At 55.0% G+C, this 24,571-nt stretch overlaps 1 protein-coding gene across 2 annotated transcripts in view; it reads left to right on the top strand.

Annotated features, from left to right (window-relative positions):
* Positions 1–21: 21 nt before the first annotated feature.
* Positions 22–24,571, top strand: part of CROCC (ciliary rootlet coiled-coil, rootletin) — a 51,548-nt gene continuing 26,998 nt past the window's right edge. For both annotated transcript variants that reach the window (XM_032759072.2, XM_032759071.2), the window contains exons 1-15: positions 22–715; positions 6,069–6,254; positions 6,347–6,430; positions 6,509–6,570; positions 6,652–6,817; positions 7,509–7,615; positions 13,339–13,575; positions 14,343–14,439; positions 15,377–15,460; positions 15,886–16,119; positions 16,887–17,086; positions 21,417–21,614; positions 22,789–22,933; positions 23,582–23,728; positions 24,112–24,342. In XM_032759072.2, the coding sequence (XP_032614963.1) occupies positions 479–715; positions 6,069–6,254; positions 6,347–6,430; positions 6,509–6,570; positions 6,652–6,817; positions 7,509–7,615; positions 13,339–13,575; positions 14,343–14,439; positions 15,377–15,460; positions 15,886–16,119; positions 16,887–17,086; positions 21,417–21,614; positions 22,789–22,933; positions 23,582–23,728; positions 24,112–24,342 (2,415 nt within the window). In that variant the 5' untranslated portion in view covers positions 22–478. The remainder of the gene's footprint in view (positions 716–6,068; positions 6,255–6,346; positions 6,431–6,508; positions 6,571–6,651; positions 6,818–7,508; positions 7,616–13,338; positions 13,576–14,342; positions 14,440–15,376; positions 15,461–15,885; positions 16,120–16,886; positions 17,087–21,416; positions 21,615–22,788; positions 22,934–23,581; positions 23,729–24,111; positions 24,343–24,571) is intronic.

Here is a 24,571-nt window from a genome sequence, read left to right as displayed (position 1 = left end):
CTGCAACCTCCACCTCCCCGGTTCAAGTGATTCTCCTGTCTCAGCCTCCCAAGTAGCTGGGACTACAGGCATACACCACCATGCCCCGCTAATTTTTGTATTTTTAGTAGAGACAGGGCTTCGCCGTGTTGGCCAGGCTAGTCTCAAACTCCTGACCTCAGGTGATCCTCCTATCTCACCTCCCAAAGTGCTGGGATTACAGGCGTGAGTCTGTGCCCGCCCCACCCATTTTACAGATAAGTAAAACTGAGGCCCTGGAGAAGAAGAAGAGGAGGGAGCAAGAACTCAGGGGTCTCCTGGCTCCTAGACTGAGCCTCTCTCCTGCACCTCCCAAACCTGCTGGGCCATACTTTAGCTGGAGCTGTGTTCACTTTATGTCCAGCTTTGTATCCCCTCCTTGCCTTCCTCCCTGTTCTCAGCTCTGTTTGCAGGCCTGGTGCTGCAGCCATTCCCACCTGGACTCCTCCCAGGGGCCTGGATGCTTTTCTTGCCCTCCCTGTTGGGGGGAGGATGTCCCACTGGACCCAGAAGCCAACCATGTGCCCACTGTCCTTTGCCAGTCCTGCTGCCGGCCACGGAGATGGCATCGCTGCTGTCGCTGCAGGAGGAGAACCAGCTGCTGCAGCAGGAGCTGTCCCGCGTGGAGGACCTGCTGGCCCAGAGCCGTGCCGAGCGCGATGAGCTCGCCATTAAGTACAACGCGGTCAGCGAGAGGGTGGGTGCTGCCCAGGTGGTGGGCTAGGCCAGGCTCCCCTCGTTCGAGGGCAGGGAGGCATCTAGACCAGGCCCACACATGGGGCAAAAGATGGGCCCTGGAGTCAGGTTGGCCTGGGCCTGGATTGAGGCTCTGCCTCCTTGAGTGGCGTTGAGCAAATCACTACACTCTTCAAGCCTATTTTCTGTAGTGGGAATTGTAATGGGACGTGGAATTGTAGGAATCAAGGAGATAATAGAATAAAGTGCCTGGCACCAGGGGTATTTTGTTCCCATCTGTCCCAGGCCTGTTAGGGGTGTGGGACACAGAGAACGAGATCCCTAGAGATTCCTGCCCCTTGAGTTTCTGGGCATCTCCCTGTGCTACCATTGCCACGGGCCTTGGGGTTGAGGCGGTGGCTGGATGCTGGCTCGAGGCTGGTGTGGGCACCCGCGGTGTTCTGCAGGCCATCTGGGGCAGCCACAAGACCTGCCACCACTGCCTATTGGAATGAGTTCCAGGCAGGGAAAGAAGGAGAAGCAGGCCTGTCTTCATGTCCAGGCAGGATTCACATCACCTGTGCTGCAGGCTTGTGGGGGTCCCAGGGCGTGGGGCAGGAGCTGGGTGTGAGCCGGTGCCAGGGGTGCGGGATCCTTTTGATGCGCTGTCGGCTTTGGGCCTCCAGGTGACGGGGAGGTGACCCTAGGAAGTTGGTGGTGGCTGAAGATTGGTAAGGGAGTTGCAGCTGGGACAGAGTGTATGTGTGCAGATGGGAGGCATGCAGGTGGCAATAACATATTAACAGTAGCTACTGCTTATTGAGTGCCTACTATGTGCCAGGCACATGCTGAGTGTTTCACATTTAATACACCAAGTTCGGGACCATTATGATGCCCATTTAACAGAGGAGAAAACAGGGGGCACACAGCCAGTTAAGGTTAGACACCAGGTCTTCCAACTCCCAGCCCAGGGCTCTGTTTGGTTTCTAGACTAACCCAGTCTAGAAACAAAGTTCTGAAGTTTTGTTTCCTACGTATGGGAAGAGACACTGGGCTTGGGATTTCAGGGCACAGCTGGCCCCCACAAAGTTGGAAGGGACCCAGAGAGGCAGGGGCTGGCCCAGGGTCCCCTGTGTGGTAGTGGTAGAGCTAGGGTTGTCATGGGACCCCTGAGCTGGACTTGTCCAGGCTGGAGCCTGCATTGGCAGGAGGGTGTGTGTTCCTGTGTATGACTGTGGGGTGTGCCCGTGTCCTGGGATTTGCCTGGCTGGACAAACCCCTGACTAGTTGGGACTTGTAGAGGAGCAGGGTAGGCGGCCCGCAGTGGCCCCTAGCATCAGGACAGTGGAGAGCTAGTTTTCCCAGGGTCTGCAGCAGGTGTGTAGGCCATGCTGGCCCCAGTGGTGAATTTTAGGTGGTGATGGGGCCCTGAGCCAGCCATCCCTTTCTTTTGGCCCATGCATGGCACAGTGCCACACCCTCAGGGGCTGCCTCTTAAATGCCACCTTCTGAAGCTAGCCCTGCTCCCAGGTTGGCAGGGAAGGGAAGAGGTGGGTGGTAGCAGGTTCCTCCTCTGCTGGGACACAGCTGCTGGGGCTGGGACTGCAGCACAGGGGGTCTGGGTTAGTCTAGAAAGCTCCCTTCTGTGGCTAGGGCAGCCCCAAATGGTACGCAGACTGCTGCTTCAGTTGTCCTCTATCCACCATGGTTTGAGTGAGGCCCCACCTGGAGGCAGGGGTGGAACAGGAATGACCTCAAAGGCCTTTCCTGGAGGGTAGGTCCCCAGAGAACTTCAGAGCCTGCAGATCACCTTATCACAGATAGGGAAAGTAAGTCCTGGAGAGGGGCATGATAGGCCCAAGATCAGTGGCGGTCCTGGGATGAGACCCTTGGTCCAGGGCTCTGCAGTTGGGCAACATTCTCTCTCTCTGCCACCCCCTTGTCCCCATGGCCACAGGTGGCAGTGCCTGCCCCTGTGGCCCTCACTGGCATGGTGGGCTAAGTTGGGGGGCAGTCAGCGAGATTGTTCTGGTCTTTCCAACCCTGCAGCACCCCTGGCATGGGGAGCAGAAGGAGGGTCAGGTCTGTGTCCTGTTGACTGCATGTCCTGCAGGGAAACTGAGGCACTCCCAGAGGCCACCTCCCAGCCAAGAGAGAGGACCTCAGGGCCCCCATGGGGGTCCCCCCTTCTTGCTGTCCCTGAGAAGCAGGTGTAGGCACAGCTGGGAATGGAAAGGAGGGAGTGGCCACGCCTCCCTTGGCTCTGGAGGATAGACCCCCTGGGCTCCCTCGTGTCCATAGCAACCTGGAAAGACTAAATTGAATGGCGGGTCCGAGGGCAGCGGTTGCTAGGGGAGACAGTCAACTTCTTTCATCTCTGGCTTAGCGGCAGCCTCCTTCCATTTTGAATTGCAAGTAAAATTGAAAGGCTGTTTTGTGCAGGGTGAAGTTTGTGCAAAGGGGTGAGGTGTGGCTGAGAGGGCCCTGGCTCTGGTTCTGAGCATTGGAGAAGGGGGAGGAGAACCTGGCAACGGCCTGAACCCCTCTGTGTCCCAGAGGCAAACAGCACCTGCTTCACACAGATATGCAGTGTGTACACGACACGGGCTACACTGGGCCCCACACAGAGACACACAGATGCACAAAACATGCCACAAACAACATAGTGAGACCCTAAAACCAGGCCACACAGAAACACTCCAATTCACAGAATATGCACAGCGTAACCCGCACCCACAGCCAGATGCCACACAACCCCACACAGACACAGAGCTGTCACCCCACCACCGCGGACCCATAACACCCATATGCAGATGACACAGCATGCTGTCTCCCACCTCATGGGTGCACACGGACAGAAAAAGCATACAGTTCAACACAGCCACCAATCGGCCCACAAAGGTATGCCCAGATGCACAAAGTGTGTATCACACATACCAGGGAGCCCAGGCACACTCCCCAGACCCACCCACGTGCAGTTGTACATTTGCCCTGCCGACACACAGACATATGCCCTGATACACACAGGCAGCCCCAACACCCGCGCCACAACATAGACCTTCAGCCACAGATGCCGCCTTACCCGTTCACGGGATGGCTCAGATGCACCGGTCAACGTGAACTCAGCACCCACACACGGACACACACAGTGTCCTGCGTGGAGACGAATGAGAAAATACACCCCACTCGCACCTAGTGAGAGCCACCAATATCAGTGCACAGCATGTGTGGCTGCCTCAGGCCACCGCCACCCCACACAGATGCGGACACCGCTCACCATTGACCTCAGTGGGCTTGGCACAGACACTTGGCAGGCTTGCAGCTGCCGTCCAGGCAGAAACCCCCTACTTCCACCTCCCCTGCACACCCTTGGACTGTGTTCCTCCAGACTCAGGGGGAAGCCCCCAAGTAGTCACAGTTAGCTCCTCCCTATTGGTGGCGCTGCCATGCACGTGTCCCCAGGGTGGGGTGGGTAGAGATGTCCTTGCTTTGCGTGTGGCTCATAGAACATCTCCGGGCATATGGGGTCAATGCAGGCCTGGAGGGCACCTTCCCTACCACTAACCTGGCCTGGACCCAAGACCCGAGATGAGCGTGGGTGAGAGCAGCTGCCCTCCTGTTGGCTTCCTGTGGCTGGCGTGGCCCCGCACAGGTGGGCTTTTGAATGCCCTGCCTGGGCTGTAGCAGGCCAGGTCCTGAGGATGCAGATGGTGAGTGCGGGGCTAGCATCAGAGTAAGCTGGGCTGGGGTGTTGTCCCTGCTGGGTGCCCCCGACCCACTGTGTGCTCTCACACTGCCCTGCTCCTCCCTCACCTCCCTTCCCCCAACAGCTGGGGAAGATGAGGGGCCACCTGGGGCCAGCAGGTGCCTTAAGGGAGTTGAGAGGGTTCCATGGCTGGTAGGGGCAGCCAGAGCCCACAAGGGTCTGAGGATGTAGGGGATGGAAGCTTCCTGGGGGTGGAGGAAGGGCGGCAGCAACAGAGGCTTTCCTGAGGTAAGGATGGAGGGGGCCTTTTTTTTTTTTTTTTTAAGACGGAGTCTTGGGCCGGGTGCTGTGGCTCATGCCTGTAATCCCAGCACTTTGGGAGGCTGAGGCGGGCGGATCACGAGGTCAGGAGTTCGAGACCAGCCTGGCCAACATAGTGAAACCCCATCTCTACTAAAAATACAAAAAATTAGCCAGGCATGGTGGCGTTCACCTGTAGTCCCAGCTACTTGGGAGACTGAGGCAGGAGAATCATTTGAACCTGTGAGGCGGAGGTTGCAGTGATCCGAGATTGCGCCATTGCATTCCAGCCCAGGATACAGTGCAAGACTCTGTCTCAAAAACATAAATAAATAAAATAAAATAAAATAAAAAATAAATAAATAAAGGAGTCTTGCTCTGTCGCCCAGGCTGGAGTGCAGTGGCATGATCTCGGCTCACTGCAACCTCCGCCTCCCAGGTTCAAGCAATTCTCCTGCCGCAGCCTCTTGAGTAACTGGGATTACAGGTGCATGCCACCACGCCAGGCTAATTTTTGTATTTTTAGTAGAGACGGGGTTTCATCATGTTGACCCAGCTGGTCTCGAACCCCTGACTTCAAGTGATCCACCCATCTTGGCCTCCCAAAGTGCTGAGATTACAGGCATGAGCCACTGCACCCAGCCAGAAGGGGGCATTAATATGCAGGCGCTGTATAGGGCAACATCTGTGTGCACCTCTTACAAATCTTAATGCTGTGTATATGAGGGGGTTCATTCGTGTCCCTCTGTGGATGTTTGAAGTTGTCTGTATGTGCTGTGTGTGTGCATATCTTTCAGCTCAGATATGCATAGGCGGATTGACACCTCTGTTTTGAATGTATTCCCATGAGCTCATGCCATTAATTCACCATCGCAACAAATATTTACTGAGCGTGAGCCATGCCATACATACCACAGCCACCATTCTAGTACTAAGATACAATGAGGAACAAAAAATCCAAGCTTTCTGAGCTCACATTGGGGTGGGGGCATGGTGGGGAGACACAGGCATCAGTGTAATAAACAGAAACCGCGACAGGGCTAAGTGTTTTGGAAGAGAGGCACCTGGTGTACTGAGGCCGCTGAGGTTGACTCCAGGTGCACCTTTGAGCTTTGCCTGCATGGTTTGGGTTTGTGGGCTCACCTGCATGTGTCCATGCATGCCCCATCTGCGTGTCCGTGCATGGCTGCATCACCCCATGCACACGTGCACTGCCCCTGGGCTTGTCCACATGTGCCTGCTCCCCAGGGCGCCAGGCTATCAGCCTACAAGGCATTGTGGGTCTGGGCCCAGCCTGGCGCCCCCTACAGAGGCCTGAGCCTGCCTTCCCAGGAGGCCCAGGACTCTCACCGAGGGCCCTTCCCTGCAGCTGGAGCAGGCTCTGCGGCTGGAGTCTGGGGAGCTGGAGACGCAAGAGCCCAGGGGACTGGTACGGCAGAGCGTGGAGTTGAGGAGGCAGCTGCAGGAGGAGCAGGCCTCCTACCGGCGCAAGCTGCAGGCCTACCAGGAGGGCCAGCAGCGGCAGGCCCAGCTTGTGCAGCGGCTGCAGGGCAAGGTCAGGGCCACCCACTCCTGCTCCTGCCCTCCCACCTGTTCACTTTGCCCCGCCCCAACACCTGGGGCTCACCATCAGCTCCCCATCCCCAGATTCTCCAGTACAAGAAGAGGTGCTCAGAGCTGGAGCAGCAGCTGCTGGAGAGATCTGGAGAGCTGGAGCAGCAGCAGCTGAGGGTGGGTGCCAGTGTGGGGCAGGGGCAGGCCTTGCCCTCCACCTGCCCAGCCTGATGCTTTAACCTCTCTCCCACCCAGGACACAGAACACAGCCAAGACCTGGAGAGGGCGCTCATCCGGCTGGAGGAGGAACAGCAGAGGTGAGGGCGCAGCAGGGAGGGCCAGGGCTGGCAGGATGGCCCCGTGCGTGAGCGCCTACTGATCCCCTGTGCCCCATTCAGGAGTGCCAGCCTGGCTCAGGTGAATGCCATGCTCCGAGAACAACTGGACCAGGCAGGCTCGGCCAACCAAGCTCTGAGTGAGGACATACGAAAGGTGACCAGCGACTGGACACGCAGCCGCAAGGAGCTGGAGCAGCGGGAGGCGGCATGGAGGCGCGAGGAGGAGGTGGGCATGGGGGTGCAGGGAGGCCAGCTTGACCCAAGGGGAAGGGGCACTGCAGAGGAGGGAGGACTCAGAAGCCTGGAGAGGGAGAGGAAGCACTGTCCAAGGGAGCATGTTAGCAGAAGTAAATAGCCGTCATCACAATAGCTGGTCTTTATCAATGTGTAGCATGTACCATGTGCATGGTGTGCATTGACCTTTGTTCCTCATGATAACTGCATGTGGTAGGTGCTATCATTCTCCTCATTTTAAAGAGAGGTTAAGGCCGGTCACGGTGGTTCACGCCTGTAATCCCAGCACTTTGGGAGGCTGAGAGATCGTGCCACTGCACTCCATCCTGGGCAACAAAGCAAGACTCTGTCTCAAAATAAATAAATAAAGAGAGGTTAAGTAACCTGCCCACAGTCATGCAACTGGCTGCTGGGATTTAAAGCTAGGTCCCTTGCATTTTTGCCTTTCCTTGCTGCCTCTTGCAGCCAAAAGAGGACTTGAAACCCAGGTCCCTGTGCAGGAGGGAGCCATGAGGCTTGAGAGGCTGAGCGTGGCCGCTGCAACACAGCTCTGTGCACAGACCCACAGGAAGACCCACTCCCTGAACGACGGTGCCTCCCGGGATGGTCGGAGATGTGGGAAGCAGGGGAGGGAGTAAACCCACTCTCACCCCAACCCTTCCCTCGGCATGTCTTCCCTCCAGTCCTTCAATGCCTACTTCAGCAACGAGCACAGTCGCCTGCTCCTCCTCTGGAGGCAGGTGGTGGGGTTCCGGCGGCTGGTCAGCGAGGTGAAGATGTTCACTGAGAGGTGAGGCCTGGCCGGGGACGGGGCAGCAGCTGAGAGCCAGCCCTGCTCTTTATATCCAACTGGACTCAGTTGAATTTCAGTTCAACTCAATGCACCTGCTGTGCACAAGGGCCTGTGAGGACACAGAGGCAGCTTGTAATAACCATTACCACAGTCGTGGCAGTCAGCATTTATTAGATGTTTACTCTGGGCTAGGCTCTTTGTATATTTCATTTCAACTAATATTCACAGCTTCCCTGTGAGGTAAGAACTATGTTCATTCACATATTATAGATGAGGACATTGAGGCGCAGAGAGGTTGAGTGATCTTCCTGAGGTCACACAGTAGTACATAAGTGGCTGAGTCAGAGTTTGAAGTTCCTGATTTTTTTTTTCTCAGAGTCTTGCTCTGTCCCCAGGCCGGAGTGAGGTGGCACGATCTTGGATCACTGCAACCTCCACCTCCTGGGTTCAAGCAATTCTCCTGCCTCAGCCTCCTGAGTTGCTGGGATAACAGGCGCATGCCGCCACACCCGGCTAATTTTTTTTTTTGTATTTTAGTAGAGATGGGGTTTCACCATGTTGCCCAGGATGGTCTCGAACTCCTGAGCTCAGGCAATCCGCCAGCCTCAGCCTCCCAAAGTGCTGGGATTATAGGCATGAGCCACTGTGCCAGGCCGAAGTTCCTGATTTTCATCCACTAGAATATTCAGCTTTGCTACCAAAGACCTCACAGCCTCTTGTGATGAAAAGATGTAGATCCCCAAAATTCTAGGCTGGGCACGGTGGCTCACGCCTGTAATCCCAGCACTTGGGGAGGCTGAGGCGGGCGGATCACCTGAGGTTAGGAGTTCAAGACCAGCCTCAACATGAAGAAACCCTGTCTCTACTAAAAATACAAAATTAGCCGGGCGTAGCAGTGCATGCCTGTAATCTCAGCTACTCGGGAGGCTGAGGCAGAATTGCTTGAACCTGGGAGGCGGAGGTTGTGGTGAGCCGAGATCTTGCCATTGTACTCCGGCCTGGGCAACAAGAGCGAAACTCCATCCAAAAAAAATAAAATAAAATTCTAGACTGAGGAAGCGAGTGGTCAGTGAGACTGAGGAAGCGAGTGGTCAGTGATATGTACGTGGGACAGAGGGAATGTCCTCGAGGCTCAGAAGGATGGGAGGGGTGGGGAGGTCAGAAAAACCACTTTGTGGAGATGGAATTTGCACAGAGCCTCAAGGGATGGGTAGGGTTGAAGCAGAGCAGCAGGCGCTCCAAGCAGGAGCAAGGCATGAGCAAAGGCATGGAGGTGGGAGCCCATGGCAGCCAGAGGGGTTGCAAGGAAGAGCTGGTACAGGGAAAGGAGAGCCTGCCTCAGCAGGGGAGCTTGGGCCTGCCTGATCTTTGAGCAGGGGTGTCTGATCGGTGGGAGCAGTCAGCTCAACGGTAGTGTCCGGGAGGCTGTGGAGAGAGCCCCAAGGGAGGAGGCCAAGGTGATTCATTTAGTGCATTAAAAACATTTTAGTTAGTAATCTTTTCTTTTCATTATGGCTCACTACAGCCTCAGCCTCCTCATCTCAAGCAATCCTCCTACCTCAGATCCTGTGCAGTTGGGACCACAGGTGCATGCCACCAGGCTTGCTGATTTTTTTATTTCTTGTAGAGTCAAGGTCTCACTTTGTTGCCCAGGCTGGTCTTGAACTCCTGAGCCCAAGTGATCCTCCTGCCTTGACCTCCCAAAGTGCTGGGATTACAGGTGTGAGCAACCATACCTGGTTTAATAATCTTTTCTTCATATCATCAAATAGTCAGTGTCTAAATTTTCCATATGTCTCATAAATGTCACAGATAGGCCAGGTGCATTGGCTCATGCCTATAATCCCAGTACTTCGGGAGGCCCAGGTGGGCGGATCGCTTGAGGTTAGGAGTTCGAGACCAGCCTGGCCAACATGGTGAGACCCCCCCACCTCTACTAAAAATACAAAAATTATCCAGGTGTGGTGACACATGCCTGTAATCCCAGCTACTGGGGAGGCTGAGGCCCCAGACTCGCCTGAACCCAGGAGGCGGAGGTTTCAATGAGCCGAGATCACACCACTGCACTCCAGCCTGGGTGACAGAGTGAAACTCTCTCTCTCAAAAAAGTCACAGATAGTCTTGCTTTAGTTTTTTCTTTACAATTTGTTTGAATCTAGATCCATAGACATTTACAAAATGTAAATGGTTGCTTTGTCTTTTTTTTTTTTTTTTTTTTGAGACGGAGTTTCGCTCTGTCCCCCAGGCTGGAGTGCAGTCGCGGGTTGTCGGCTCGGTCTTGAACTCCTGACCTCAGGTGATCCTCCCGCCTGGGCCTTCTGAAGTGCTGGGATTACAGGGGTGAGTTACCACGCCTGGGCTATTTATTTTTGAGACGGAGTCTCGCTCTGTCCCCCAGGCTGGAGTGCAGTGGCGCGATCTCGGCTCACTACAACCTCTCCCTCCTGGGTTCAGCAATTCTATGGCTTCAGCCTCCCGGGTAGCTGGGATTACAGGCGTGCGCCACCACGCCCAGCTAACTTTTCTATTTTTAGTAGAGATGGGGGCTTCACCATGTTGGCCAGGCTGGTCTTGACCTCAGGTGACCCACCTACCTTGGTCTCCCAAAGTGCTGGGATTACAGGCCCGAGCCACTGTGCCCGGCCCCTGCTTTGTCTTTTAAGTCCCTTTTAACTTATTTGTTCAGGAAACTGGGCCAATTGTCCTTGGAGATTCTCATGGTCTGGATTTTGCTGGTTGCATCCTTATGGTGTCAATTAAGATGTTTCTTTATCCCATGTATTTCCTGTAAATGGGATGTTGGATCTAAAGCTAGGTCAGATTCAGGTTCTTCTACTTGCTTTTTTTTTTTTTTTGATGAAGACTCCATAAGTAGAATGTATTCTTCCAGCAGGATGCCCCTATGCCTGGTGTCTCTCTTTTCAAGATCCAACCCACTCATCAGAGGCTGCAAAACTGTGAGCTTCTCATTTAGTCACTCCTTTGTATATTAATTAGAATTCTGGAATGAGGCACTTTCTCTGCTTATTATTGGATAACCAGTGGTACTGTTCATTCAGGAAAGGAAAGGATTTAACCTGTATTATGGACTGAAAATACATTTTTTTTTTTTGACAGTCTCTCTCTGTCATCCAGGCTGGAGTGCAGTGGCACAATCACAACTCACATTAGGCTTGACCTCCCAGGCTCAAGTGATCCTCCCACCTCAGCCTCCCAAGTAGCTGGGACTACAAGTGTGCACCACTATATCTAGCTAATTTTTGTTTGTTTGTTTGTTTTTAGAGACAGGGTCTTGCTATGTTGCCCAGGCTGGTCTCGAACTCCTGGGCTCCAGCAGTGCACCTGCCTTGGCCTCCTAAAATGCTGGAATTACAGAAATGGGCCGCCAGGCCTGGCCCTAAAATATGTTTTTAAGGCCAGGCGCGAGGGTGGCTCACACCTGTAATCCCAGCACTTTAGGAGGCTGAGGCGTGTGGATCACCTGAGGTCAGGAGTTCAAGACCAACCTGGGCAACATGGTGAAACCCCGTCTCTACTAAAAATACAAAAATTAGCTGGGAGTGGTGATGTATGTCTGTAATTCCAGCTACTCGGGAGGCTGAGGCAGGAGAATCACTTGAACCTGGGAGGCGGAGGTTGCAGTGAGCCGAGATCGCACCACTGCACTCCAGCCTAGGAGACAGAGCGATACTCTGTCTTAAAAAACACTAAAACAAAAAAAAATTTTAAGTAGCTTTTAAATTTTTATATTTTACTTTTGATTAAGTCACATGTTCACAAGGTTCACATTTCAAAAGGGTACACAGTAAAATGGCTCCCTGTCACCTCTGACCCCTGATATTCCCCTTCCCTCCTTGGAGGCAAGAAGCATTATCAGCTTCTTTTTTTTTTTATATACAATTTTTTTCTTTTTTCTTTTTTTCTGCTTTTTTTTTGGCCACCAAGTTACCATGAGAAGCATTATCAGTTTCTTTTCTTTTTGTTTCTTTTTTGAGATGGAGTCTTGCTCTGTCTCCCATGCTGGAGTGCAGTAGCACGATCTTGGCTCACTGCAACCTCCACCTCCCGGGTTCAAGCAATTCTCCCACCTCTACCTCCCAAGTAGCTGGGATTACAGGCATGGGCCACCACACCCAGCTAATTTTTGTATTTTCAGTAGAGGTGGGGTTTTGCCATGTTGGCCAGGCTGGTCTCGAACTCCTGAGCTCAGGTGATCCTCCCGCCTCAGCCTCACAAAGTGCTGGGATTACAGGCATGAGCCACCGCGCCTGGCCTATCAGTTTCTTAAGTGACCTTCCAGGGTTATCTTACATAATCAAATAAAGCAGATCACACACACCAGAGACACACAGACACACGCACACTTTTTTGCATATACACCTGGTAAAATTTCATCTTCATAGCTCTTGAAGATGCTTTCTTCACCTACTAGTTATAACTGGGAGGTGGCTGTATCAGGCCAGGAAGAACTTCTCCACTGGTTTTTTTGTTTTGCTTTGTTTTGTTTTTTTGAGATGGAGTCTCACTCTGTCCCCCACGCTGGAGTGCAGTGGCCCAATCTCGGCTCACTGCAAGCTCCGCCTCCTGGGTTCACACCATTCTCCTGCCTCAGCCTCCCGAGTAGCTGGGACTACAGGCGCCCGCCACCTCACCTGGCTAATTTTGTTTTTGTATTCTTAAGTAGAGACGGGGTTTCACCGTGTTAGCCAGGATGGTCTCAATCTCCTGACCTCGTGATCCGCCTGCCTCGGCCTCCCAAAGTGCTGGGATTACAGGCGTGAGCCACCAAGCCCAGTCTTCCACTGGTTTTTCTTGGCCACAGAGTGTTCCACAGAATGGATGTACCATCATGTACTTAGTAGCAGTCCCCTTTTGATAGACATTTAGGTTGTCACCAGAATTTTTTACACAAGCAATGCTGCAGTGAACCTCCTTGTCCACAAGCCACCTCCTCTGTGCTGGGGTATATCTTTGGATATGTTCTTAGAGGAGGAGCTGGTGGGGAAGGTCCTATGCACGCATAGTTTTCGGAGCTCTCCCTCAGTGCTCTCCATTGTGGTTGTACTCACCCTCCCACCAGCTGTGTAGGGGAGGGCCTGTTACCCCAGAGCCCCTCCCTGTGTATTATGTGACCCCCCTTTTTTTCCCCCAATCTGATAGTGGACAAATGGCATCCCAGTGTAGGGTTGTTTTTTTTTCTTCCTCTTTAGTTTTTGAGATGGAGTCTCACTATGTTTCCCATGCTGGCCTCAAACTCCTGGGCTCAAGCAATCCTGAATCATCTTCCCGCACAGCTGGGACTGCAGGTGCATGCCACTGCACCCAGCCTAGTATAGTTTTATTTTTATTTTATTTATTTATTTATTTTGAGACGCAGTCTTGCTGTGTCGCCCAGGCTGGAGTGCAGTGTCATGATCTCGGCTTACTGCAGTCTCCACCTCCTGGGTTCAAGCAATTCTCCTACCTCAGCCTCCCAAGCAGCTGGGACTACAGGAGTGCGCCACCACGCCTGGCTAATTTTTTGTATTTTTAGTAGAGATGGGGTTCCACCATGTTGGCCAGGCTGGTCTCGAACTCCTGACCTCACATGATCTGCCCGCCTCGGCCTCCTGAAGTGCTGGGGTTATAGGTGTGAGCCACCATGCCCTGCCCCAGCGTAGTTTTAATTTGTAGTTGGGAGTGAGCCCCATCCCATCCCCAGCCTGTGCTCTCTCCCCAAGGGACCTGCTGCAGCTGAGAGGGGAGCTGGCCCAGATATCACGAGCTGTCCAGGAGGCGAGCCTGGGACTGAGCACAGGCCTGCGGCTGGCAGGGAGCCCGGCCGAGGCAGCCCTGGAGAAGCAGGCCCTGCTGCAGGCCCAGCTGGAGGAACAGCTGCGGGACAAGGTGCTCCGCGAGAAGGACCTGGCCCAGCAGCAGATGCAAAGCGACCTGGGCAAGGCTGACCTCAGTGCCAGGTGGGTACCTGGTGGGTGCCGCACGAGGCAGGTGTCCCTGCAGAAGGTAAAACTGGAGAGTTGGGGAGAAGGGAGCATCTGTTCACTAGGGGCAGGGCCTTCGTCTGTGAGCTCAGCCAGTCTTCCCATGCACTGAGGTTCCGAAGGCACTTGGCCAGTGTATATCATAAACAGCTTAGCCTCCGATGACAGAACTTGTGGCCAGGTGCGGTGGCTCACACCTGTAATCCCAGCACTTTGGGAGGCCAAGGTGGGGGGATCGCCTCAGGTCAGGAGCTCAAGACCAGCCTGTCCGACAGGCGAAACCCTGTCTCTACTAAAAATACAAAAATTAGCCGGGTGTGGTGGCGCGTTCCTGTAATCCCAGCTACGAGGGAGGCTGAGACAGGAGAATCGCTTGAACCCAGGATGTGGAGGTTGCAGTGAGCCAAGATCACATCACTGTGTTCCAGCCTGGATGACGGAGCGAAACTCCGTCTCAAAAAAAAAAAAAAAAAAAAAAGAACTTGTGCCCCTTACTCCTGCCACCTGGACAAGTCCTCAAGTGCTTTCCCATGAGATAAAGCTGATGGGAACCTCATTCCCATTTCATGGATGAGAAATGTGAGGTCTGCAGAGGAGCTGGGACTTGTCTAAGGTCACACAGCCAGGGAGGTGGATGTTATCGTCCCTGCCTCAGGTTTGGAGAAGGATGCTGGACACAGAGCTAGTGGATTTGAGAGGCAGGTGTGGTCCCCTGTTCACCTCTGTTGCTACCCCAACTCCAGAGTGACAGAGCTGGCCCTGGCAGTGGAGCATCTTCAGAAGCAGAATGTGGAGAAGGATCAGGTCAACAAGGACCTCATTGAGAAGCTTGAGGCCCTGGTGAGCTGCAGCTGCCCCTGAGATGGGGCAGGGTGGGATGGGGTACCGGCCAGATCCATGGACGCAGGCTTAGGGCTGGGCTGCCTGGGCCACCCCCAGCATCCCACTCATACTCAGGTTCAGCCCTCACAGGTGTGTAGGCTTCGTGGGAAGCACACTCACCTCCTCCATCCCATTTCTTTTTTTTTTTTGAGACAGAGTCTTGCTCTGTCTCCCAGGCTGGAGTGCAGTGGCGCGATCTCGGCTCACTGCAAGCTCCGCATCCCGGGTTCACGCCATTCTCCTGCCTCAGCCTCTCCGAGTAGCTGGGACTACAGGCGCCCGCCACCACGCCCGGCTAATTTTTTTTTTGTATTTTTAGTAGAGACGGGGTTTCACTGTGGTCTCGATCTCCTGACCTCGTGATCCGCCCGCCTCGGCCTCCCAAAGTGCTGGGATTACAAGCGTGAGCCACCGTGCCCGGCCCCTCCATCCCATTTCTTCCTCCCAGCAGCCCTGTGGCATCATCCTCATGACACAGATGGGGAAACTGAGGCCCAAGAGGGGAAATGCTTGTCCAGTCTCAGAGCCAGTAAGTGAGAGAGTTGGGACTTGAACTCACATCCGTGCTCTCCAGGTCCAGATGCTGCCTCTGGCAACCCAGCTGCCCACCCCCACACAGCCTGGTTTGGTTACCCCTCTGTGTGGGGCCTGGCCTGGGTTCTAGGTCCAGCTCTCCTCCAGTCGACTTTGTGACCTGGGGCAGGACACAGCTCTTCTCTGGGCCTGGTCTGTTCAGTGACAGCCTCGGGCCTGCTGTGGGGTCTACCAGGTGGCTGGCCTATGGACATGACTTCAGAGGCCACCTGGTCAGTGGTGGGCCAGAGAGGGTGGGAAAGGGGAGGTTTCAGGTAAGACAGAACCCCGGCCACCCTTTGTCTCCCTCACCGCACTCCAGGAATCCCTGCGGCTACAGGAGCAGGCAGCCCTGGAGACAGAGGACGGAGAGGGGCTACAGCAGACCCTAAGGGACCTGGCACAGGTGTGAGCCCAGAGAGGTGGGAAGACAGCGCCCTGCCAGGCAGTCCCAGGCTCCCCCGCCACATCTTTCGGTGGCCTGGGACTGAACTGCAAATGGGTGGGGGCCTGGGACCCAAGCTGTAGCTGCTCAGCACCCCTGCTAGCTCACCCCGCCTCTACCCTGGGGAGCCCCCAGTCTCAGAGGGGAGGCACGGCCCTTTTGGAGCCCACCTGTGAGCGACGCCAAATGATATCTTCCCAATAAATGGGAGACCTCAGCGGAGAGCTGAGGACTGAGCTAGTGGAGGAGGTGAAATCAGGAAGGCTTCTTGTAAGAGGGCGCATTTGGAATGAGGCGGCCCCCAGCCTCGCCTGGGCGTCTTTGCCCAGCTATCCCCGCGGTTCCTAACTCAGCAGCCTCCTTCTGCCTCCCTCCCCTACCCTCAGGCCGTCTTGTCAGACGCTGAGAGCGGCGTCCAGCTGAGCGGCTCCGAGCGCACCGCGGATGCGTCCCAGGGCAGCCTGCGGGGGCTCTCGGGCCAGCGGACCCCGTCCCCACCGCTGCGCTCTTCGCCCGGCCGAGGCCGTTCACCCCGCCGAGGCCCCTCCCCGGCCTGCTCAGACTCCTCCACGCTCGCCCTGATCCACTCCGCCCTGCACAAGCGTCAGCTGCAGGTCCAGGTAGGAAGGGGCTTGAGCGTTCTGGGCGCAGCCAGAGGCCCGGGGGAGGGGCTCGCGCCCTCCGGGTGGGGGCGGGGGCGGGGGCGGGTCCAGGGCCAAGGTCGAGGGAGGAGTCTGAGCGCCCTGGGGTGCAGCCAGAGCCCTGAGAAATAGTTTCTGAGGGTGTCAGGACCCCCAAGGAGGTGGCCGAGAGCTCTGCGGTGAAGCCGAGCCCAGAAGTGGTGGTGCTTGGGTAGCTGGGGGTGGGCGCTTGGGCAGCTGGTGGAGGGAGGAGGCTGCGGCAGTGTTAGGGTCCTGGTAGAGAGGGAGACAAGTCTGTGATCATACAGAGCCAGGACCCTGGGAAAAGGTCTAGCAAGGGGAATCAGAGCCTGGAATGAGAGGAGCTTGGGAACTAGGGGCAGAGCCAGGGTAGGGAGGAGTCTGACAGTGGAACCAGGCTGCAAGGGGGAGGAGCCTGGGAGCCCTGGGAGTGGGGTCAGAAGACAAATGTGCCTGGGGGTTTGTCTGGCATGGGGGGCGGGGGGGGGCTTTGATAGGAGTTGTCCGGGACCCCAGGGAGGTGAGGGCTCAGAGGGTGGTGAGGGCACATAGGAGGGGAGCGGAAGCCTGGCCCTCAGGCCTAGGCCCCTATCCTGCCCCAGGCCAGGTCCAGGCCCTGGACCCCGCCTAGCGTAGGCTAGTGTGTATCCCTGGAACCAGAAGAGAGTAGGTGGCTCTGGAGGCCTGAAAGGACCCCCCTCGACTCTGTGATCCCCACGCCCCAGGACATGCGTGGGCGCTATGAGGCAAGCCGGGACCTGCTGGGCACCCTGCGGAAGCAGCTTAGCGACAGCGAGAGTGAGCGTCGGGCCCTAGAGGAACAGCTGCAGCGCCTGCGGGACAAGACCGACAGCGCCATGCAGGCCCACGAGGACGCCCAGCGCGAGGTACAGCGGCTGCGGAGCGCCAACAAGCTCCTGAGAAGGTGCCGGGGAGGTCTGAGCTGGGGGGTGCGGAAGAATAAGTCAGCGTCTGGGCATAACACCAGTCAAGCCTTATGCGTGTGGCTCTGTACTAATATGGTCACCACTAGCTGCATGTGCCTATTCACGTTTATTTATTTATTTTTAAAATGGAGTCTCGCCCTGTCGCCCAGGCTGGAGTGCAGTGGCTCGATCTCAGCTCACTGCAAGCTCCACCTCCTGGGTTCACGCCATTCTCCTGCCTCCGCCTCCCGAGTATCTGGGACTACAGGCCCCTGCCACCACGCCCAGCTAATTTTTTTTTTTTTTTTTTTTTGAGATGGAGTTTCATTCTGTGGCCCAGGCTGGAGTGCAGTGCGCGATCTCGGCTCACTGCATCCTCTGCCTCCCGGGTTTAAGCAATTCTCACCTCAGCCTCCGAAGTAGCTGGGATTATAGGTGCCCACCACCATGCCTGGCTAATTTTTTTCTATTTTTAGTAGAGACGGGGTTTCACCATCTTGGCCAGGCTGATCTTGAACTCCTGACCTCGTGTTCCACCCGCGTCCATCTCCGAAAGTGCTGGGATTACAGGCATGAGCCACCGCGCCCGGCCAACATTTATTTGTTAGTATTCAGTTTTGTTTTGTTTTGTTTCGCTTTGTTTTGAGGCATGCTTTTGCTCTGTTTCCCAGGCTGAGGCACAATTGGTCCATCACAGCTCACTGTAGCCTGGAACTCCCAGACTCAAGTGATCCTCCCACCTCTACCTCCCAACTGCCCCTAGTTGGGGGCCAGAGCCTGGGCCTGGCCTGGGGAAGGATATGGGACCGAAGCCTGAGAGTTAGGTTTCCACTCCCTTCCTCTGTGCCCTCACCACCCTCTGAGCCCTCACCTCCCTGGGTTCCTGGGCAACTCTGATCTCAGCCCCGAGGATACTAGACAAGCCCCCAACATTTCTAAAATTTTTTAGAGATGGGGGTCTCACTATGTTGCCCATGCTGGTCTTGAACTCCTAGCTTCAAACACTCCTCCCACCTCAGCCTCCCCAATTGCTGGGATTACAGGCATAAGCCACTGTGCCTGGCTCTATTAAAATTTAATTAAAATTTTCAAAAAGTGAAAATTCAGGCTGGGTGTGGTGGCTCACACCCAGCTGGCTGGCCAACATGGTGAAACCCTGTTTCTACTAAAAATACAAACATTAACCAGGCATGGTGGCGTGCTCCTGTAATCCCAGCTACTCAGGAGGCTGAGGTGGCAGAATCACTTGAACCCCGAAGGCAGAGGTTGCAATGAGCCAGGATCATGCCACTGCACTCCAGGCTGGGAGACAGAGCGAGACTCTGTCTCAAAAAATAAAAATAATAATAATAATGCTGGGCACAGTGGCTCACACCTGTAATCTCAGCACTTTGGAAGGCCAAGGCGGGCGGATCATGAGGTCAGGAGATTGAGACCATCCTGGCTAACACAGTGAAACCCCGTCTCTACTAAAAATACAAAAAGTAAATTAGCTGGGCATGGTGGCAGGCACCTATAGTCCCAGCTACTCGGGAGACTGAGGCGGGAGAATGGCCTGAACCCGGGAGGCGGAGCTGGCAGTGAGCCGAGATGGCGCCACTGCACTGCAGCCTGGGCAACAGAGCAAGACTCCATCTCAAAAGAAAAAAAAAAAAAGAAAAAATTCAGTTCTTTAGTTGCCCTAGCCACATTTCAAGCACTCATCAACCATACATGGCCATAGAACATTTCTGTCATCTCAGAGAGTTCTGTTGCCAGCACTATTTTGGACTGTATTTCTTGGAGTTTTTTTTTTTAGAGATGGGGTCTTGCTGTGTTGCCCAGGATGGTCTCAAACTCCTGGCTTCATGTGATTCCCCTGCCTCGGCCTCCCAAAATGCTGGGATTAGAGGCATGAGCCACCATGCCTAGCCTTAAAGATTTTTTTTTTCTCTTAATTTGAGACAGGGTCTTGTTCTGTCACCCAGTCTGGAGTGCAGTGGTGCGAACTCAGTTCACTGCAACCTCTACCTCCTAGGCTTAGGTGATCCTCCCACCTCATCCTCCTGAGTAGCTGGGACTACAGGCACACACCACCATGCCTGGCTAATTTTTCTGTTTTTTGTAGAGATGGGGTTTCGCCATGTTGCCCAGGCTGATCTCTATCTCCTGAGCCCGTCTCGGCCTCCCAAAGTACTGGGATTATAGGTGTGAGCATCGTGCCAGGCACCCTGAAGATTTTTAAGACAAGAGATTATCCACTTCTTAGCTGCCAGGTTGTTTTTGATATTTTGTTGTTTGGTTTTTCTCTTCATAAATGTAACCATCTAATGAAAAGTTTGAAAAATAGGAATAAAAAGACAGCGCCTTCTCACAGCCTCATCTGCCCATCCTAACTCATTTAGAGCACTGGTTTTCCTTCCCATTGTGTTGCCTGGCAGTGAGATAGCAAACATTTCCTGCACACCTACTGTGTGCCAGGCTCTTGGCCGACTGTTTTGTATGTACTCTGTGATTTAGTCTTCCTGTGAAACTCATGCAATGCGGAACTCTGTTACTGTAAGCTTGAGAGACTCGCTCAGACTCACAGAGTGTGTGGCTGGGGGTGGCAGGGTGGGAATTGGAATTCAGGTCCATGTGAGAGTAAACCCAGGCTTTCCATGCCTGGGAAGGAGAAGGTCTTTTTAAGTAGTTGTGTTCACAGCAAACATCCCATTTCACATTCTGCTATTTTTACTTAACAGCACATTGTCGACTGGGCGCGGTGGCTCACACCTGTAATCCCAGCACTTTGGGAGGCCAAGGCGGGTGTGGATCACTTGAGGTCAGGAGTTTGAGACCAGCCTGGCCAACATGGCGAAACCCCATGTCTACTAAAAATAAAAAAAATTGGCCAGGCACAGTGGCTCACTCCTGTAATCCCAGCACTTTGGGAGGCCGAGGCAGGAGGACCACCTGAGGTCGGGAGTTCAAGACCAGCCTTATCAACATGGAGAAACCCTGTCTCTACTAAAAATACAAAATTAGCCATCCGTGGTAGCACATGCCTGTAATCCCAGTTACTTGGGAGGCTGAGGCAGGAGAATCGCTTGAACCCGGGAGGCGGAGATTGCGGTGAGCCGAGATCACACCATTGCACTCCAGCCTGGGCAACAAGAGCGAAACTCCGTGTCAAAAAAATAAATAAATAAAAATAAAAGTAAAAAATAAAAAAATTAGGGCCAGGTGCAGTAGCTAACACCTGTAATCCCAGGACTTTGGGGGGCCGAGGCGGGCAGATCACTTGAGGTCAGGAGTTTGAGACCAGCCTGGCCAACATGGTGAAACCCTGCCTCTAACTAAAAATGCAAAAATTAGCTGGGCGTGTTGATGGGCGCCTGTAATCCCAGCTACTCGGGAGGCTGAGGCAGGAGAATTGCTTGAACTCTGGAGGTGGAGGTTGCAGCAAGCCGAGATTGTGCACTGCACTCCAGCCTGGGTGACAGAGTGAGACACCGTCTAAAAAAAAAAAAAGAATTACTGGGTGCAATGGCTCACGCCTGTAATCCCAGCACTTTGGGAGACCGAGGCAGGCAGATCACGAGGTCAGGAGATCGAGACCATCCTGGCTAACACAGTGAAACCCCATCTCTACTAAAAATACAACAAATTAGCCAGACGTGGTGGCGGGCGCCTGTATTCCCAGCTACTTGGGAGGCTGAGGCAGGAGAATGGCGTGAACTTGGGAGGCGGAGCTTGCAGTAAGCGGAGATCGCGCCACTGCACTCCAGCCTGGGTGACAGAGCGAGACTCCGTCTCAAAAAAAAAAAAAAAAAACATGAAGTTTTTTTGCACCTACTGCCAGTGGGGAACATGGCAGTTCATGGCAAGTCTTTGAGGTCCCAGTTGTTGCCTTCTCCTCCCTCCCCTGCCGTGGCCACCATGTGCCTGTGTAGCAGGAAGCTGTGGGATGTGTAGACTCAGCTGTATCGGGCTTCCCAGAATTGTGGGGCATGGGGTGTTCTAGGGGGCATTTCCTGGTCACATGGCCTAGCAGAGCTGGTGGCACAATTGCTGTGTGTCCCAGGAGCCTCGCTTGTCCTCTTCTACATGGTAGGGTACTTGGAGATCACGCCAGCACCTTCATCCCCTCCAAGTGGGCGGGCTGGAGAGAAGGAAAGCCAGGTTCTTCTGCTGGAGGGTGTGAGTGAAATGAGTCAGCCATGGACAGGGTGGTCAGGGAAGGCTTCCTGGAGGCAGGTGCCTCGGAAGACTGGAGGATGTAGCTCATGGCTAGAGGAGCAGCCAGCCACCTTCCCTGCAGAGAGCAGCCCCAGCATCCCCTCTGCTCCCCCTCCCCATGTCCTGAAGGGAGAAGAGCAACCTGGCCCACAGCCTGCAGGTGGCCCAGCAGCAGGCCGAGGAGCTGCGGCAGGAGCGGGAGAAGCTGCAGGCTGCCCAGGAGGAGCTGCGGCGCCAGCGGGACCGGCTGGAGGAAGAGCAGGAGGACGAAGAGCAGGAGGACGCAGTGCAGGATGGCGCGTGGGTGCACCGGGAGCTTCAGCGCAGGTGAGCAGCATCTCGCCACCCTGCCAGGGCCTTTCAAATGTGCCTCGGGTCCCCTGACAGTGCCCCTGGGGGTTAGGGAGCACCCACTGGGTCCTGGGCCTCCTACCGTCTGGACCCCTCTTATGTCGGGTTTTCTAACCAGACCCATTTCAGGAAATGGGGCTCAGGGAGGTGTAGTCACTTACCTGGGGTCAGAGAACTAGTTAAAAGGTAGAATTTGGTTGAGAATAACAATAATTAAAATAACAGTAGTAATACTAGTAATAGTATTTTTAAAATTTAGTTATGATAATAATAATATCCTTACTAATTTCACTAAGTGCCAGATACCATTTTAAGCAATTCAGTTCTCTCATTTAACTCTATGATAACTCTGTGACATAGAAGCTGTTATCTCCATTTTGTGGATGGTAAACTGAGGCACACAGAAGCCATGTCACTTGCCCCAGGTCACACAGCTAGTTAGCAGAAGAGCCAGGATTTGAACCCAGACATTCCGCCTTCAGAGTTAACCTCTTCACCACTGCGCTGCTTACCTCTCTGGGACGTGATCCATGATGATGTTTAGTAGACTGTGCTGGAGCATATTATTCTTGTTTCTGAAGCTCCTTGGGGAGATGTGTCAGGCACTATTTTCAGCGCATGTGAAGTTTGTATCCTTAAAACAGGCCGGGCGCGGTGGCTCACGTCTGTAATCCCAGCACTTTGGGAGGCCAAGGCAGGCAAATCGCCTGAGGTCAGGAGTTCGAGACCAGCCTGACCAACATGGGGAAACCCCGTCTCTACTAAAACTACAAAAATTAGTCAGGCATGGTGGTGAGCACCTGTAATCCCAGCTACTCAGGAGGCTGAGGCAGGAGAATTCCTTGAACCCGGGAGGCAGATGTTGCAGTCAGCCAGGATCGCACCACTATACTCCAGCCTGTGTGACAGAGCAAGACTCCGTCTCAAAAAAACAATGTCATGAGGCAAGTGTTACCTCATTTTGCAGATGTGAAAACGGAGGCCCAGGGTCATGGAGCTAAGCGGTAGTGGGCTTGGTTGCCCTGTGGCTCAGGCTCTTTCTCTCCAAACTCCTGCCTCAGGCCTGGTCCCCGGCCCAGCATCTCGCTGGCTGTAGGAGGTTCAGGGCAGGAAAGTGACAGGGGCCACCCACCCGCCCTCTGTCCTGCAGCCATAGACAGCTAGAGCAGCTGGAAGGGAAGCGCTCAGTCCTGGCCAAGTTGCTGGTGGAGGTGAAGGAGGCGCTGAGCCGTGCCACACTGCAGTGGGACATGCTGCAGGCCGAGAAGGCCGAGGTGGCTGAGGCGCTGACCAAGGTGGGTCCCTGTTTGCTGCACAACCACAAACCTACCTCTGACCCCCAGCCCCAAGCCTTCTCACTCTGGCAGGGACTGGTCCTAGTGTCAGGCAGACTTCTGAGCCTGGTCACAGACTGACCCCTTCCTTCTGGATACAGGCTGATCTTTGTCGAAGGCCACAGACCTCTGGACCTCTGGTCCCAGCCATAAGTGGACTGACCTCTCTTTATGGCCATATCCCTGCCCTTCTGGATGCTCCTGGAGGTGGTGCCTATAGCTCAGGGTCATCCAGTGCCTGAAACTCAGCTCCTGGGGTCTGAGAGTTAGGGCCACAACCTAGAGAGTCCTTTTCGGGGTCCTGCCCTGTCCGCTGCAGCCTGGGCTCTGAGCAGTGCTGTCCCTAGACCCTACTCAGGGGATCCTCTGAACTCTGGCCCTGTCCTGCAGCTTGCGCTATGTTTGCACGGCTCTGTGGTGGGTGGCTTTTAAATGGCTCATAAGCAGCAGGCTTTCTGCGGTGATTTTTTTTTTTTCCATCTCACGCTGTGTCCCCTCCTTGTCTCCCCTCCCCTGTCTCCGAGGGTCCATCTCTCTGGGTCTCTTGTGCCTCCTCACCCCCTCCCAACCTTTTTGCCTTTCCTCATCTCTCGGGGCCTGACCCTGCAGGCTGAGGCTGGCCGCGTGGAGCTCGAGCTCTCCATGACCAAGCTGAGGGCAGAGGAGGCCTCCCTGCAGGACTCCCTGTCCAAGCTGAGCGCCCTCAACGAGAGCCTTGCTCAGGACAAGTTGGATCTGAACCGCCTTGTTGCCCAGGTACGCTGTGCACCTGCGGGCCCACCTGCCTTGCCCACCCATCCTCCCCACTCAGTGAGGCACCCCGGGCCCAGCCCTGCACCTGTCTTGGCCCCTGCCTCCCTTTCTGTCTCTGGTTCTCTGTCTGTCTCTGGTTCTCTGTCTGTCTCTGGTTCTCTGTCTGTCTCCGTCTGTCTGTCTATCCTCTCTAGGCGTCAAAGCACAGAAGTTCCATGGGCCCTCCTCATCTCCCCCTCCCCAGTGTCCCACACACCCAAGGGCACTGTCCCTCATTCCCTGGGAGCCTCCCCTGGGCTATTGTGGCTGGTGGGTGGGTGGAGGAGGCGCCCTGGTCCTGGGAGGGACACCCTGCTCACGAGGCCCCACTCCTACTCGGCCCCCAGCTGGAGGAAGAAAAGGCCGCCCTGCAGGGCCGGCAGCGGCAGGCGGAGCAGGAGGCCACAGTGGCGCGGGAAGAGCAGGAGCGGCTGGAGGAGCTGCGATTGGAGCAGGAGGTGGCGCGGCAGGGCCTGGAGGGCTCCCTACGAGTGGCGGAGCAGGCCCAGGAGGCACTGGAGCAGCAGCTCCCCACGCTGCGCCATGAGCGCAGCCGGCTACAGGAGCAGCTAGTGCAGGTGGGCCAAGCTGTGTGTGGGGGTGGTGTGGAGAGCTTGTGGGCAGGCCGGGCTCCCAGCCCCCTGCATCCAGTCCTGGGTTAAGTCACAGGCACTGGAGCTTGCTTCTGGGTTAACTCCAGCCCCACTTCTGCTAGCTGGGGACCTTGGACAAGGTGTCCAACCTCTCCATACCTCAGTTGCCCCATCTATAACATGGGGCTAGCCGGGCGTCGTGGCTCACGCCTAT

The sequence above is a fragment of the Hylobates moloch genome, unplaced genomic scaffold (assembly GCF_009828535.3).
Source record: "Hylobates moloch isolate HMO894 unplaced genomic scaffold, HMol_V3 SCAFFOLD_9, whole genome shotgun sequence".
Classification (NCBI taxonomy): Eukaryota; Metazoa; Chordata; class Mammalia; order Primates; family Hylobatidae; genus Hylobates; species Hylobates moloch.
This window is presented reverse-complemented; position numbering and strand designations above follow the sequence as displayed.